This window comes from Nicotiana attenuata, unplaced genomic scaffold (genome assembly GCF_001879085.1).
Source record: "Nicotiana attenuata strain UT unplaced genomic scaffold, NIATTr2, whole genome shotgun sequence".
NCBI lineage: Eukaryota > Viridiplantae > Streptophyta > Magnoliopsida > Solanales > Solanaceae > Nicotiana > Nicotiana attenuata.
Window position 1 is genome coordinate 184,893 of NW_017670724.1, and position 17,637 is coordinate 202,529.

The window sequence follows — 17,637 nt, forward strand, 5'->3', positions numbered from 1 at the left end:
CTAGGGTAGGTCGTGGTTTTTAATCTCGTCAGCAGTGAGTTCTCCACATATATATTGTGCGTTCTTTATTTACTGCTATTTACTGTGAGAACTGATAGTGAACCTGGTTCTCTATACTGTTTGGTTGGACCCTTAGTTTCTATCGGTTACCTTTACCTTAAGTCCTTAACTTGTCATGGTGTATCAAACAAATATACTGAACAACACTGACGGTATTCTGCCTAGGATAAATATTAAAGATCCATAAAACCTTTTGATTCCAAAGCTACATTATTAGATTGTACTATCTATCTATATCTATATCTCTCTCTCTATATATATATATATATATATATATATATATATATATATAAATATAAAGTTGGGAAAATAAAAGATGAGTTGGCACATCTCTTTCTATTTATCTATTTTCTCCTTTTTTTTTTTGGTTTATTCCACAATAACTCTAAATATTTTGGTTTACTTCTCCTTTCCTTAATTCCTATGATTAATGTATATTAAAGTTTAATAGTGTGTAATTGCACCAAATATTACTCCTATTACGTTACTAGGCATTCCAATAGTCACTCTCTCAATCCCCACTTTAATTACTCTAATTATTCAATGTATTCTTTACTTTGTATATATATATAAGCCAAACAAGACAAAAGGAGTTGGCCATTCTTTTGATATTCTATTTGATCTTTTCGCTTTTCAATTCTAGCATTTTTATTTCTTCTTAACATATTTTATTTTCTTGATTTAAACTCTTTATCTTCTTCAATTTCTATCACCTTATCGTTTGGCTTCTCATGTCACCTTATTAATAGTATTGTGAATTTTTTTGTCTAGGTAAAGGTGTTATTTGAGAAAATATTATATTTTGGATGATGGGAGTACGCAAACGACATTCTGGTGAAAAATCTTCATCTGAAAGGTAAACTATATAAGATAGATGTTTTAACATATTTTTTACTCCTCTGTGCAATATATACATAGCTATTCCAATTTCTAATTTGACATATGTTAGCTTGTAATTTTTCATGAAAACAGAAGCAAATCAAGCCTAGAATAGTTGTCCAGTTGAAAAAAAAATTATTTTGTGGAGAATGATTTATTGGAACACCTTTATGACCTCTAAATTTTAGCTTGCTAGAAACTGTTTTCCATTATTAATTCATTATTATTCGTTTTCTTAAGGTTAAGGAAGGTCCAGAAAGATATTATACTATAAACTGAATTGTGTTTTTGCTAAAAATCTTTGTTGCCATTGATATGAAAATTCGTGTTAATGAGCCATTCGTGAGAGTCTGGGGTTTACTCTGAAAATTGTAGTAACTTTTTACTTACTATGGAGTTCTTATATATCTTCATTTGCCTTTTATTCGAGACTTGAGTCACTGTAGCATGTAGCACACATTTGTGTGTTGTGGATTTCTTTTTTTTTAGTAGTACATGAATATGTACTTCACTTGACATTTTTTTTGTGAAATTGGAAGATGTAAGNGAAGAGTACGGACCGGGGGGGGGGGGGGGGATTTGGAAGGGTTAGGTTTGATTTTGGGTTGAGTTGATTATTTGGGAAAAAACTTAACCGGGTGGGGTTTGGGTTAATCGACCTAACCGAGGTTAAATTAAGTGGGGCATGGGTTAATTCGGACCAATGAAGACATTACACGTGGAAATGTTAGTGTTAAAAAATTTTTTAAAAAAAAATATTGTGCCGTTAGTTTAATAATGGCATGGATGGGCCAAATGTGTAAACAGTGACATGGAAATAGCAATTTTTTAACGGATGGCATGAATAGAGCATTTCTGAAAGTTAAGTGGCATTTTTAAGCCTTTTCCGTTAATATTATTACATTGATAAAAATAATTTGAGGATAAAGTAATACACATAGACAAGCTACTGGTCTTTGGGCGGCAATTTCTCGATCAATTTTCTGATATATTTATCCTTCAGCTTTTTCCAACGTCTTCTTAAATTTCATTCAAGGTGCATTTGCAAAGCTACATTAATATTAGGCTTTAATTACATGAATTGATTTGTTTCTCTACTCAATTGATTAATTGGTCAATATTGAATTGATCACAATTGAAGGATTTTCATTATTTTCTCTAACTCTTTAGGGGCACAACAATGGCTTTAATTATGTATTGTAGTTAAATTCAAAATACGACTTTTAAATTTCTGTTTATATTTGTTCTCTAATATAAGAGGGTGTTTGGCTAAGCTTATATGCTGGTCAAACTGGTTTATAAGTACTTTTTGGCTTATCTACGCGTTTGGTAAACACCCTAAGTGCTTATAAGCTAAAATTAGCCATAAGTCATAAGTTGGTCACCCCCAACTTATGACTTTTTAGCTTATAAGCACTTTTAGTTTGACCAAGGCTTTTACTAATTTATCCTTAATAATATTTTATAATTCACAAAATTTCATTCCCAATATAAATTTTCTAACTTTTTTTTTTATTCCATATTCGTTGTTCATCTTTTTCTTTACAAAGAAACTTTTTAATTTATAATCTTTTGTAAAGTTTTAAGGATATTTTAGTCATTTTAATAAAAAAATAATTTATCTGCACTTTTCTACCAAACACATCAAGTGTTTATTATCAATTTTAGCACTTTTGTCCAAACACGTAAATGTTTATTTAAAAAATCAATTTCAGCACTTCAAGCTTATCGGCTATTAACAATAAGCTAATCCAAACGGGATCTAAATTTTTTCTTAAACTTACTCCCACCTTAATGCTCTCCTATTTCTATGCATTCATATAAATGAATAAGAAATATTTTACTATAAAATGTACATTTAAAAGAATTTTTTTAGTAAAGGAAAAGATATCTATATATATATAAAGTTGGAAAAATAAAAGATGAGTTGGCACCTCTCTTTGGCCAAGGATTCTATTTATCTATTTTCTCCTTTTTTTTGGTTTATTCCACAATAACTCTAAATATTTTGGTTTACTTCTCCTTTCCTTAATTCCTATGATTAATGTATATTAAAGTTTAATAGTGTGTAATTGCACCAAATATTACTCCTATTACGTTACTAGGCATTCCAATAGTCACTCTCTCAATCCCCACCTTAATTACTCTAATTATCCAATGTATTCTTTACTTTGTATATATATAAGCCAAACAAGACAAAGGGAGTTGGCCATTCTTTTGATATTCTATTTGATCTTTTCGCTTTTCAATTCTAGCATTTTTATTTCTTCTTAACATATTTTATTTTCTTGATTTAAACTCTTTTATCTTCTTCAATTTCTATCACCTTATCGTTTGGCTTCTCATGTCACCTTATTAATAGTATTGTGAATTTTTTTTGTCTAGGTAAATGTGTTATTTGAAGAAAATATTATATTTTGGATGATGGGAGTACGCAAACGGCATTCTGGTGAAAAATCTTCATCTGAAAGGTAAACTATATAAGATAGATGTTTTAACATATTTTTTACTCCTCTGTGCAATATATACATAGCTATTCCAATTTCTAATTTGACATATGTTAGCTTGTAATTTTTCTATGAAAACAGAAGCAAATCAAGCCTAGAATAGTTGTCCAGTTGAAAAAAAAAATTATTTTGTGGAGAATGATTTATTGGAACACCTTTATGACCTCTAAATTTTAGCTTGCTAGAAACTGTTTTCCATTATTAATTCATTATTATTCGTTTTCTTAAGGTTAAGGAAGGTCCAGAAAGATATTATACTATAAACTGAATTGTGTTTTTGCTAAAAATCTTTGTTGCCATTGATATGAAAATTCGTGTTAATGAGCCATTCGTGAGAGTCTGGGGTTTACTCTGAAAATTGTAGTAACTTTTTACTTACTATGGAGTTCTTATCTTCATTGCCTTCTATTCGAGACTTGAGTCACTGTAGCACACATTTGTGTGTGTGGATTTCTTCTTTTTTAGTAGTACATGAATATGTACTTCACTTGACATTTTTTTTGTGAAATTGGAAGATGTAAGTGTATATAACCAATAATAAGTTGGTATTTTTGCTTTCTTTATGTTTTTAGTTTCTTTAGTTTTCATTTTTTGCTTCTTCAATTTGAATAAAAAAAAGAATACATACTTATATTTAAAAGTGAAAAAGTTTCTTAAACATTCTTTTTATTTTTATTTTATTTTAGAAAAGAGGTTTTATAATGAAATATGCAGTAAAATATTCTAATTTCAGTAAAAATATTACCTTTTTTATTTAATCAATATAAAAGAATTAAAAATTATATGCATATACAAGAAGATTGTTATTTATTCTATCTCTGCTAAGTTTATAAAAATATTATTTCAAAATTTATTACTCTCTTTATAACTGCGCGAAGCACGGTCAAATTCACTAGAATTTTGATATTTACTCACTGAAAGTTAATTAATGACTTTTCAAGAATCTCTCCAGCTAAACGAGTGGAAAATTATATTACCTTTGGGATTATAATCATTGGAGATTAGCCACATAATTTAGCACATAATTCTGTAATATATGGTTTATATACTTTACTAGTTCAATGATATTATTTTAAGGAAATTTACTTTACTAGCAAAACTTCACATTACATATACTATATAGTCTTATTAGCCTAGCATATGTTGGGGCCAAATCCCACGAAACCATTTGCCCCATCAATAGAAATTTGGATGCCTTCTTGCTGGATATTCCCAATAATGGAAAGTCTAGTAGGAGATGGAGCGAACGCAAAGCAGAATGTGCCCCTTTCGTCCACTGGAATCAGGAAGTTCCTAGCTGGGAGGGTTAAAATTGGACCACCCATGAGGAAAAACGAAACGGTTGGTACCCGAACCGTCACAAACCCGTTTAGATCGTAGCATGTGTCGAATATTGACATGGCAGGTGCCCGTGGAAGGCTAGCGGTTTGGGCAATGAATGCATTGCGCAACGCCTCGTAGACCGTTGTCGGAAGCCTTGTCACGGCTGTCCCTGTGTCCATGATCACTCCACCATCTCCTACCTCAGTCAACCTGAAAACATCTTCAGATATTGCTACACGTGCTCCTCCAACTCCAAGACCCGACAAGCCAATATAATAGAAACTAGGGGCCCGTGGGTTTCGGATCAATGGTACCCACGCTGCACCCATGGGTAGTATTTCACGCCCGAATTCAAGTGATCCGGTTGTTCCGGTGCCCCGACTAACCAAACAGTAACTAAATGCACCGCCCGTTTGTCCACCGAGTTGTCCCATGAGTGACATGGACCCACCTCCAAGACCTAACAAACCAGCAGCCCCAATAAACATTCCACCGTTACGGTGACCGCAACCAATTGCCACGTCCCGAACCACGGTGCGACCAAAAGTGAGCGTCTCAAGGGCCATGGTCCCCTTCGTGTACGACCCGTCGCCATACTTGACTTCATATTTGCAGCGACCTGCGTGGCAGCCCGAGTTCTCGACCCGTTCACAGAGGGAAGAGGTACATGGTACCCCAGAAAAAGAAGCGGAAAGAGACGGGTCAAATACCGGGTCGGACTGGTGGTAGCACTGGGTACAAGGCTGGCACTGGACCCACACAATATCACTGCCAGCATCAATGACCATGTATTGCTCTCTAACAGGACTGCCCACACCAATCCTCACGAAGTATTCTCCACTTCCTTGCTCCATACCCGAAATCACCTCACTCCCGAATTCCTCCACCTCATAAACATTATTATTGTTATTATTATTATGATTATTATTATTGGTGGCAGCTCCTGTTATTTTGTGAATGAGTGTATCCACCCTTTTGACGTCTCTTTTCATGCGAGCTTCGAGACGGTGAGGATGATCAGTGAAGTGGGAAAAAGGCAGTTTGTCTCTGTGAAGAAGCTTGAGTTTCCAGGGAAACTCCTTTTCTTCTTCTTCTTCTTCTGCCACACCCTGTGTTTTAGATGGTGGTGGGTGGATTCTTGTAGATTCTTTAATGGTTTGTTTGACATTAAAGTGTTCGTGGCTGGGAAATGGGATTGCATGGCCAGCTGAGGTTTTGGTTTCAGTTGCGGTTGCGGTTGTAGTGTTGGGAATGGAGAAAATGAACACTACAAGGAGCAGAATTGGGACTCGTGTTTGTAAGGGAACAAACATTCTTGTTTGGGTTTATAGTGTCTAAGGTTTCTTTCTCTGCTCTTCGAAGTTTGGGAGGTTTGTTTGTGAGGAAAAAGAATTCTTGGGAAAGGGGGGATTTATGTACTTCGGCTTTTGAGATCTGTACAGGAAAAGGTATTTTAAATGTGGGGCTAGTTTGGGAAGGGGATTATGGAGAACAGACTTTGGCCCATTTTTGGTGATCAGTAGTGTTAGGTTTGGGTGACTAGTGAGCGAGGAAATAATTGAATGATGGGGTTTCTTGTGTTTCTTGGAACCAGCTATCCTTCCTTTCTTGGTCTCTCTATTTCTCTAACTTCAAACTTGAATCCGAAACACTTGTCATGATTAAAAATGAAAAGATGAGTTTTAATTGAATAAAATAAAGCTCTAACCATGGTTAAAGTCTTTAATTTCTTCTTTTATTCATTCCGAATAATATCTTTTGCAATCTCAAAATTATAAGTAGTTAACATTATTAAGATCCCTTCTCTCTTTTTTGTATTCCTCCGTTTCAGTTTATGTTAACCTATTTTCTTTTTGGTCCGTTCCCAAAAGAATGACCTTTTTCTAAATTTGGAAACAATTTAGATTAAACTTCAAATACTATCCTTAATGAAAAGCTTTTATAACCAAACAAATGCTCTAGCATGTTTACTCCCACAACTTCCAAAAGAATTATAGCCATACAGATATTCTGACTTGTTTAAGATCACAAATTTCAAAAATTTTTATTTTTTTCTTAAATTCTGTGCCCAGTCAAACATGTTCATGTAAATTAAAACAGAGGGAGTAGTAATTTTCTTTTCATGAGTTAAAATTTTTTTTTTCACTTCTACAAATTCTTTTTACATTCTTATTAAATATGAGGAATATTAGAAGTAGATTCCAATGTTTTAACAATAAAAAATAAAGAACAGTACAAACCTATTTGGAGGCTCCACTTAAGTTGCCATTTCTCTATTATTTGCATATTTAGAACAGTGGAAAAAAAAAAGATTCAATCTTCCAATATCTAGCAACCATTATAATCTATAATTTTAACTCCATCTATATACCACCACACAACAATTTGGATAAGGCAATTTGTTACGCATCAATAGCTCAGAACACAGAAACAAGGTAAAAGAACTGTCGAATCATTGTCAATGTTGTCTTTTGCTCTCCTAGGAAAAGAAAGAAAAAACAAAGGACAATCACAGATTTATACAAGGGGAAACTTGAGCTAAAAGAGACAAACAATATTATTTGGGAAGGGATAATGAAGGAATTCAATATTTTAACTATAATTAGGGCTTTATTTTATTCAGTTAAATCTCATCTTTGATTTTAACCATGATAAGTATCTCCAATCCAGATAGGAATTTGGAGAAATGAAAATACTAGAAAATGGATGGGAGTTGAATCCGTGTTTCTTAGGTAGCCTTATACATGCTTTATTATGGGTGGAGCTCCTCTCTATTTTTTATTATCTTTATTTTCTCAAGTTCTTACTTGAATAGGAGACATGTGTCATGGTTTAAATCTAATGATTGAGATTTAATTAACCAAAACAAGGTTCTAAACCGTAGTTATGATAACAAAGCATTTCCTTATCAGTCTCTAAACTTCCCTATAATTCCTCTTTTTCCGAATTTTTTAAATTTGAACTTTTGATTATATCACTTTTTTTCTCCTTTCTCGCGCCTGATAACATTTGATAAACGAAATATATAGTTTTCGTTTTTTGAGTTAATCTTTCCTTAATTATTTGCTGTGTTTTTTTTAAGCAAATATATCACTAGGCTGGTTGCCTAGTGATGTATTTATTAATAAAAAACAAAATGTCTCTGGAGGTCTCACAAAATGAAAGTGCGTAAAAAATGAATGTACATGAAGCCTATTATCAAAGTCACGTGTAAAACACTCTTCTGATAGCACAAAAAGAACTAAAAACCATAATCCATGAGCCTATTTTGTTTATCTTTTTTAACAATTAATAAGTTAATCTGTTAATTGTGTAGGATAAAATTGGTTTATATGAAATGATCGAATGGGAGCGTGACACGTGGAATCGGAGACAAGCAGAAGACAAATCGTGTAAGAACCAATACCGGGAGCAACCACTGCAGGTAGCATCGGATAGACCCCAAAGGGAGCACAATCAACGTGAACGGATCCAATGTTTGCCACCGGATGTCAGTCAATGAAGAATAATCCTTAGCATTAAATGGGCAGCCGTTGCAGAAAATATTTGTATTCATGGCCTACCGTTACATATTCATTAATGACCCCTTTATTATCATTTAAGAGGGGTTTGATCCTAGAATCTTGTTTCCCTAGGGATATCTATAAATAGTAGCTTCAACAGCCATAGTGAGGACACAAAATTTTTGGCAAAACTTATGCTACGTTCCATTCTCAAGCTCAATAAGTTAATTTTACTTGTTCTTTCACATTGTTCTTATTTCTGTCCTCGGAAGTATCGCTCCCGGAGTCAAGCTTTCCATTTCCTTTGATTTAGCGCTAAATCTTATTTTTAATCTTATTTATTTATTATTTTTGGATCAAATTATTTAGATTGTCTAAAAATCACGTAACAAATTCAATTGTACCGTTTACGGGTAAATAATTTGGCACCCACCTGGGGCTTAGACAGTTGCGTAACTTGGTTGATCCTTGAGTTTATTACTAACTTATTTGATTCTTTGTTCCTTAGCAAAAGTAAAAATTGGCAACTAACGATGCCAACATTCCACACAACGTTGAGCTGCATGAAAATCTTCCTCAACATGAGGATTCAAAATAGTGACACCCACAATGAGGGGGCATGGCGACTCCGGTCCATGGGGGACAATACCCCCGACATGTGCGGGAGACAACTTCCGATGATGTGGAAGATGAATTCGTTGCAGAAACAGTAAGGATCTTGAGAGAGCAATAGAAAGCCAATACAGGACACCTCTCAAGATAGGACCAAGTCATGACGGAATTGAAAAATCGTTTTCAGGCGCTTCCAACAACGCAAACGGAAGAGGCCCGATTCTTCCCGGAATTCCTGCAAATCAGACGGCTCAAAGAGTTTATTACAACATCTTGAGGGGCTAGGTCGACTTTGACGGTAACCGGGGGGGGGGGGGACCGATAGTGGATCCGGTGACATCAATGGTAATGACCCCTTCAAAACTGAACTCATGAGATTCATGAGTAAGATGAAGAAACAGATGTATCAGAACGTGAAGGAGTTTCACGCACGTATGGATAAGATTCTGGGTGCACCACTAGTTTTGAGGGGACCAGATTTGAAGAAGTACACCTAGTTGCTGTTTAAGCGGAACGCAACACTAGAGTTAATTCCAAAATTATTCAAGATGCTGGCATACCAAAATACGATGGGACTTCGGACCTTAGGAGCACATCATAACTTATACAACAACGGTAAAATGGAACGATTTGGCTCAACATGAGATCGAGTCGGTCCTACTGAAAATGTTTGGAGAAACCCTTATGAAGGGGGCCTTGACGTGGTATTCACTCTTACTCGAGCATTCAATAGATTCCTTTGAAATGCTCGCAGATTCGTTCATTAAGGCCCATGTTGGGGCCAGAAAGGTCCAGGCCAGGAAGGCGGACATATTCAGGATCGCAGAGGGTGAGTCCGAATTGTTGCGGGATTTCGTGATCAGATTCCACAAAGGGAGAATGCTGCTATCGGTCATGCCGGATGAGTGGGCAGTGGAGGCATTCACAAAGGGTTTGGACCCAAGGAGCACCGATGCCTACCGAAAGTTGAAAGAGAGCTTGCTCGAGTTCTAAACGACCACATGGGCGGATGTTCATTACCGCCATGAGTCGAAGATTAGGATAGAAGATGATCAGTTCTAGTTCCCGACATCAATCAATGGGCGGGAATGAGACAAGAACCAAGATAAATTTAAAGGCATTTGATGCAGACATGCGATCTTTAAAAGGTCGTTTCTTGCCTTACGAGAGAGACGAGGGACGCTACAACAAAGGGTTTCGGTCCTCAGATAGATTCTCTCCCCATAGAAAAACTAATTGTGGCTTGAACAACAGACCATTACAAGAAAAAGAGGTACTAGGGACCCGAGATCTATATATCCCAGGTTGTTAGATTATAATTTCAACATCAGCGTAATGGAGTTGGTATCAACAATGAAAAATATTAAAGAAGCACGATTCCAAAACCCAATCAGATCTGATCCCAGCAAAAGGGATCCTAATTTATGTTGGGAATATCATGGGACTAGCAGCCACAGAACTAGGGACTACCTGCATTTGCGCAATGAGGTGGTAACGCTGTTGGAAAACAGCCATCTCAGGGAGTTCTTTAGCGACTGAGGCAAGAACAATTATGGCCGCAACCGAGATAACGCGAAACCCTCAAAGATTGGAGAAGACTCTCCTCGGTTGACTATCAACATGATTTTCGGAGGGAATGAAATCAATGGTGTAATCTTTTCGCTGGCCAAGAAGACAAAGGTATCGGTGACCCGCCGCAAGAGACTCCGGGAAGACGTCGAAGACGACATCACCTTCACGGAGGAAGACGCCTTGATAATCTCTCTCAATGTTCTAGATTTCAAAATTAAGTATGTTTTGGTTGACCTAGGAAGCTCAGCCAACTTCATTCAATGGAGAGTACTGGAACAAGCCAAATTAACCGAAAGTATCATTCCGGCAACAAAGCTCCTCACCGGGTTCAACCTAGAAAGTGTGACAACCCGAGGAGAGATCCTGATGCCCACAAATGCCGAAGGAGTAACAAAGACCACCTTATTTAAAGTGGCGGACGACGACATGGGCGATAACATAATTCTCGGTAGGCCATGGTTACATGAGATGAAGTCTATATAATCAATATATCACCAGCTGCTTAAATTCCCGACCCTAAAGGGAACCAAGAAGGTAAGAGGAGATCAACCAACATCAAGAGAAATGAATGCAGTGTTATTTCCAATAGTAAAAGGAAGAAGCCCAGCAAATATCAATTACAGGAATCGACGCTTTCTTCCATGCCAAGTGAAAATGATAAAGGCGAGGAGTCGTCGGAATCCCATCATGTATCGAGATAATTTCAGGTACCGGAAGAGACGAACACGACCAAATCCACGGTAGAAGAACTCGAGCAAGTGGATCTATTTGAAGAATTCTCGCAGAGGAAGTTTCACTTGGGAACAAGACTCAATCCCGAACTCAGGTCAGGATTCGTTAATTTCCTTAAAGCTAACATTGATTGCTTTGCATGGTCGCACTCGGATATGACAGGTATCCCACTAGAGGTGGCCGTGCACAAGCTAAGCTTGGACCAAGAGTCATTCCGATAAGGCAAAAGAAATGCCCAATAGGTGAGGTTAGAAACATGTTTGTTAAGGAAGAGGTAACTCTAATACTTAACATCGGTACGAGCCGGGAGGTAAAGTATCCCGAGTGGTTAGCTAATGTAGTTGTGGTTCCGAAAATAAATAACAAGTTTCGAATGTGCGTAGATTATAAAGATTTGAATAAGGCGTGCCCTAAAGACTCGTTTTTATTGCCAAACATTGATTAAATGATTGATGTAATGGCCGGGCACGAGATAATGAGTTTCTCGATGCCTATTCCGGGTACAACCAAATCAAGATTAACCCGGAAGATCAGGAAAAAACTTCATTCATAACGAACTTTGGCACATATTGTTATAATAACTTTTTGGGCTTTAAAACGTCGGAGCCACATATCAGAGGCTCGTGAACAAGATGTTCGAAAAGCAAATATGTAAAATAATGAAAGTGTACATAGATGATATGTTGGTCAATCTTTGAATGCAGGTGATTATTTAAAGCACCTCCAAGAGACCTTCAATATCTTGAGGAAGCATAACATGAAACTCAACCCAGAAAAATGTGGGTTCGGGGTTGGCTTCGGTAAGTTCTTGGGTTTCTTGGTCTCACATAGAGGGATCGAGGCAAATCCCGATAAAATCAAATCCACCGAAGACATTTCGGACGAGATTACAAGCGTAAAAGAAGTACAGAGATTAACCGGAAGGTTAGCCACTTTAAGCAGGTTCATCTCTCGATCCTCGGAAAAACGTCATCACTTCTTCTCACTTCTAAAGAAGACCAACAATTTTGAATGGACTTCGGAATGTCAGCAGACCTCGAAACACCTGAAACGTCATCTATCAAGCCCCCGCTACTATCAAATGTAGGGTAAGGTGAAAAATTGCTAAAATATCTATCGGCCCCAGAAGTAGCGGTAAGTGGCATTCTGGTCAGGGGGATGAAGGTACGCAATTTCCTGTCTATTATGTTAGTAAAATTTTGTCAGGATGGGAGACTCGTTATCTGCACCTCTAAAAGCTGGCCCTAGCTCTTGTAGCCGCCTCACGAAAGCTTAGGCCTTATTTTCAGTGCCACCCGATAGCCGTTGTGACATCGGTTGGCCAAATGGGTAGTTAAAATTAGTTAGTTTGATATTGAATACAAGCTTAGGAATGCGATCAAATAACAAGTTTTGGCCGACTTCGTGGCAGATTTTAGTCCTGGGTTATTACCCTTGGATGCTAAAAAAGCAGTGCTGGTGTTGGAAACGACATCAGGAGTTTGGACCTTATTCACGGATGGAGCTTCCAGTATGAAGGGGTCTAGGCTGGGGTGTTGGAGCTGAAGTTAGTAGTGTTAAGTAGTCAAGATGGGCCAGCCCATCTGTAATTATGTTATTCTTATTTTGGCCCATTAAGTGAGAGGCCCAATTGTATTATGCACATATGAGAGACCCAATTGTATTAGCTGTACAGATTTTGGTAAGAACAGATATCACGTTTTTCTCTGATCTCTCTCTCTGCACCGATATATCCTAGGGTTTATTCATCTTCTTATCACTATCGATTTTCTCTAAATTCACATGTTGACATGGTATCAGAGCCACGGGATGAGCTAATCGTGTTGGATATGTTGCACATCGATGTATTTTGATTTATGATTTTGTCAGAGCTGTTCGCGTTTCTGATTTCGGAGGAGATTCAATTTTTCTGGCAATCTTCTGTTTCTGAGACTTCGGTGAACATTTGCGATTATTATTTGGTTTGATTTCTATTAAAGCTTTTGGTCTTTAGAGATTTGAGGCAAATTTGGTACTTTTTCTCCTGATTTGAGACCCTAATTGATTCCTATCAAATTCTCCTGTAATTTCCTTTGCTATGGGTTCGACTGTCGAAGACATATCTAGTAGTTTTGGTGTAACTGATAATTCTGCTGTAACACCTTCCTCTCCACTATATCTGCTTCCTTCTGATTCACCTGGTACAATTTTGGTGACCACAATTTTTGATGGCACTAGCTATGGAAGTTGGCGTCGAGGAATGTTATTAGGACTCTCATGCAAGCATAAATTAGGCCTGATCAATGCGACAGTTGCACGACCTAATTCAACCTTTCCTTTACTAGAACCTTGGATTAGGTGTAACGATATGGTTGTGGCTTGGATTCTGAATAGTTTGGATAGGGAAATTAGGTAGACTGTGATGTACACTGAAAGTGCTGAGAAACTTTGGAAGGAGATTGAGCGCAGATTTGGTCAAGCTAGTGGAATTAAGATTTTTCAGATTCGTAAGGAAATTTCCTCGATTACCCAAGGTTCAAGCATTTCATCATATTTTAACAGAATTAAAAAGCTTTGGGATGAGCTTTCTTTCTCTGTATCATATCCTGATTGTGTTTGTGGATGCAAAGAGACCTACCAAAGGTTAGATGAAGAATAGAAGGTTCATCAATTTCTAATGGGTTTGAACGAATCATATTCCACTATTAGGAGAAACATACTTATGATGAAACCTCTACCTGATGTGGATAGTGTGTACTCGATGCTTGTTAATGATGAGAGCCAGTCTAGTGTTCAAAATAATGTGCCATCTCTTAATTCTGATTCTACTGCTTTCTCTGCTGGTGTTCAGAAGCCACACTCTCAAAGAGTTAATTTTGACTCTCAAAGAGCTAGTTTCAACCCTTCCAGAGAGTACAATATTGTTTATCGTTATTGCAAGAAGCCTGGTCATCAGATTGACAAATGCTACAAGCTTCATGGTTATCCTCCTGGTTTTCAGACTAATTTCAAACGGACTGTGGCATTTGCTCAAGTGTCTGATACTCCACCTGTTGGACATCCTGAAAACTCTGCTGGTGATACCAAAATAGTCAATCTGATGGTGGGAATTATATTATAACCAAGGAACAGTTTGATCAATTGCTGAGTCTTCTGCATTCTCGAGCTTCTGGGACATCACAAGAGATCTCTGCTTGTTTTGCTAATTTTGCAGGTCTGATAGGTAATCCTGATTTCAAATCTTGTGGTCTTCTTGCTTGTAATTTATATAGGGTAGAAGATAGCCCTTGGATCATAGATTCAGGGGTAACTCATCACATGACCCCACACTCTTCTTTTCTAACTGACATTAAACCTCTAGTCTTACCTTATCTTGTCACTTTACCAAATGGTTATAAGGTAAAGGTGACTTGTATAGGTACTCTTGCCTTGCCCTCTAAAATATCTCTTACTCATGTTGTCTTAGTTCCTTCCTTCCAGTATAATCTCATTTCTCTTGCTCAACTAGTTTTACAACTGAATTGTTTGGCTTATTTCTCCTCTATTGCTTGTGTTTTGCAGGGCCCTTCTCTGAAGAAGCCAGTGGCTCTTGGTAGTCTTCAGAATGGGCTCTACATTCTCAATCCTGTAAACCTTGTTACTTCTTAGTCTACTTTTCATCCTTCATTTGTAAATACCATTATTGCCTCCACTTTACATGATTTGAATAAGAGCAGTAGTTCTACTTCTAATCTTGCATCTTCTGTATCTGTGAATGCTGATGTTTCTTCTACTATTCAATCTCATGTGTTGTCTTTTGACCATTCTTGGCATTTGAGGCTTGGACACATGCCCTTTAATAAAATAATGTCCATTCCATTCTTATCTGATAAACTGCCAAAGAAACAAACATTCTTGTGTCCTATTTGCCCCATGGCTAGGCAACAAAGACTCCCATTTCCTGAAAGTAAAATACAATCCACTTCTCCTTTTCAATTAATACATAGAGATCTTTGGGGACCTTATCACACACAAACATATAATGGGTTCAAATATTTTATGACTATTGTGGATGATTTCTCTAGAGCTACCTGGACACTTTTACTAACTTCAAAGAGCAGTGCTTTCACCTTGTTACAGTCCTTTGTGCTAATGATTAGAACTCAATTTGATGCCTTGGTTAAAGTAGTAAGGTCTGATAATGCCTTTGAGCTGGGTTCTAGCTCATCAGCTCAGTCCTTCTTCTCTGCTCATGGGATTCTACACCAAACCTCCTGTCCACATACACCACAACAAAATGGTGTTGTGGAGAGGAAACATAAACACCTTCTTGAAACTGCTCGGGCACTTCTATTTCAGTCCAAACTCCCTGTTAAATATTGGGGGTGAGTGTATCTTGACTGCCACTTACCTCATAAATAGGTTTCCCTCACCTTTGTTAAAAAACAAATCTCCTTTTGAGTTACTTTATGGTACTGCTCCTTCTGTCACCCACTTTAGGACATTTGGTTCCCTTTGTTTTGCTGTAGTCCCCAAACCATATAGAGACAAATTCAAATCAAGATCCATTCCATCTATTTTTCTTGGGTACAGTGCTGGCAAGAAGAGTTATAAACTGCTGTCCTTATCCAATTCCAGTGTTTTCCACTCCAGGGATGTTGTTTTTCATGAAACTGTATTTCCTTACTCTTCTCCTGATTCTACTCATTTATTTGCTTCTTCTGTTGTTACCCCTTCTTCAGTCCCTTCTTCCTCTCCCACTCCTATTAGTCATCCTAGCAATAGTGGTTCTCCTCCTATTTCCCCTTCTAGTTCTTCCGATCCTTCTTCTTTGCCTAGTAGTACTATTAGTCCTTCCTCTCCTTCCCATGTTCTTTCTCCTGTTCTGAGAAGGTCTCTAAGAACTCACAATCCTCCTTCATACCTTGATGACTATGTTTGTTCCTCTGTTTCTAGTTCTAAGGTTCCTTCACCCTCTAATCTTTGCTTGCAAGAACCACAATTTTACCATCAAGCTGCCTCTAACCCTGCTTGGCAGGAGGCTATGATGAAAGAATTTCAAGCTTTGGAAGCCAACAATACTTGGGATATTCTTCCTTTACCTCCTGATAAGAAAGCCAGACCTTGCAAATGGGTGTATAAGATAAAACAAAGGACTGATGGTTCAGTTGAAAGATACAAAGCTCGGTTGGTAACTAGGGGTGATAATCAGTTAGAAGGGGTAGACTTCACTGAAACTTTCTCTTCTGTAGTTAAATTGACAACTATTAAATGTCTCCTATCTGTAGCCATTAAAAGAAATTGGGTAGTGTACCAACTTGATGTCAACATTGCTTTCCTCCATGGTGATTTGGACGAAGAGGTATTCATGAAAATCCCTCAAGGCTTGACTGTTTCTACTCCTACCTCTGTTCCTGTTTCTTCATTAGCTTGCAAATTAAATAAGTCCCTTTATGGCCTTAAGAAAGCCTCGAGGCAATGGCATGCTAAACTTTTTTCTGCTCTTCAATCTAAGGGTTTTCAACCTAGCTTGAATGATTATTCCCTATTCAGAAAATTGAATGGACCTCATCTCACTGTAGTAGCAGTTTATATGGATGACATACTGTTGGCTGGGGATGATGTGTCTGAGTTGAATGATTTGAAAGCATTCTTAGATGCTCAGTCTAAGATCAAGGATCTTGGTGAGGTTCATTACTTCCTTGGGCTCGAGATTGTTAAATTGCCTCAAGGATACTTGATCAGTCAACATAAGTTTGCTTTGATGAGGTTGGGGATTTGCTACCTGATCCATTTGTTTATAGAAAGTTGGTAGGCAAACTTAATTACTTGCAGCATACCAGACCTGATCTTTCATACATAGTGCAACATTTGAGTCAATATATGTCTGCTCCTAGAGTCCCTCACTTGGAGGCTGCTTATCATGTTCTTCGATATGTAGCTAGCACCTCTGATTTGGGTATTATGCTTTCTAGCACTCCTGACTTTTCTTTGCATGGTTTTTGTGACTCTGACTTGGCTAGTTGTGCTGATAGTCGAAAGTCTGTTTCTAGTTTTGTGATGTTCCTTGGAGGCTGCCCAGTTTCTTGGAAGTCCAAGAAGCAGCCTACTCTTGCTTTGTCCTCTGCTGAAGCAGAGTATAGAGCTCTTCGTTTGTTGGTAGCTAAAGTTACTTGGGTTGTTCGATTGCTGGGTGAGCTGGGTATGGATAATCTCAGCCCTGTTGCTTTGTACTGTGATAATCAAGCTGCAGTCCATATAGCCAAGAATCCTGTCTTTCACGAGCGGACCAAACATATAGAGATGGAATGCCATTTTGTACGGGATGCCTTGTCTGCTGGTTTGATCTCTTTGCATTCTATTTCTACATTTGCTCAACTTGCTGATATATTTACTAAATCTTTGCTTGGTGTGCAGCAGCAGGCTTTTCTTCCCAAGCTTAGAATGGCCAGCCCTTCCAGCTTGCGGGGGGGGGGGGGGGGGGGAGGCTG

General features: G+C 37.5%; 1 protein-coding gene across 1 annotated transcript; it reads right to left on the reverse strand.

The window, feature by feature from the left end:
• Positions 1–4,393: 4,393 nt before the first annotated feature.
• On the reverse strand, positions 4,394–6,337 carry LOC109242693 (protein ASPARTIC PROTEASE IN GUARD CELL 2-like). The gene has a single exon (XM_019409538.1). It carries the CDS (start codon positions 6,080–6,082, stop codon positions 4,580–4,582), a length of 1,503 nt encoding a protein of 500 aa, XP_019265083.1. The 5' UTR covers positions 6,083–6,337; the 3' UTR covers positions 4,394–4,579.
• Between the last annotated feature and the right edge of the window lie 11,300 nt (positions 6,338–17,637).

Bases quoted from the DNA above. Each gene is read 5' to 3' on its own strand.
- LOC109242693 (XM_019409538.1), bottom strand. From the start codon at position 6,082: ATGTTTGTTCCCTTACAAACACGAGTCCCAATTCTGCTCCTTGTAGTG.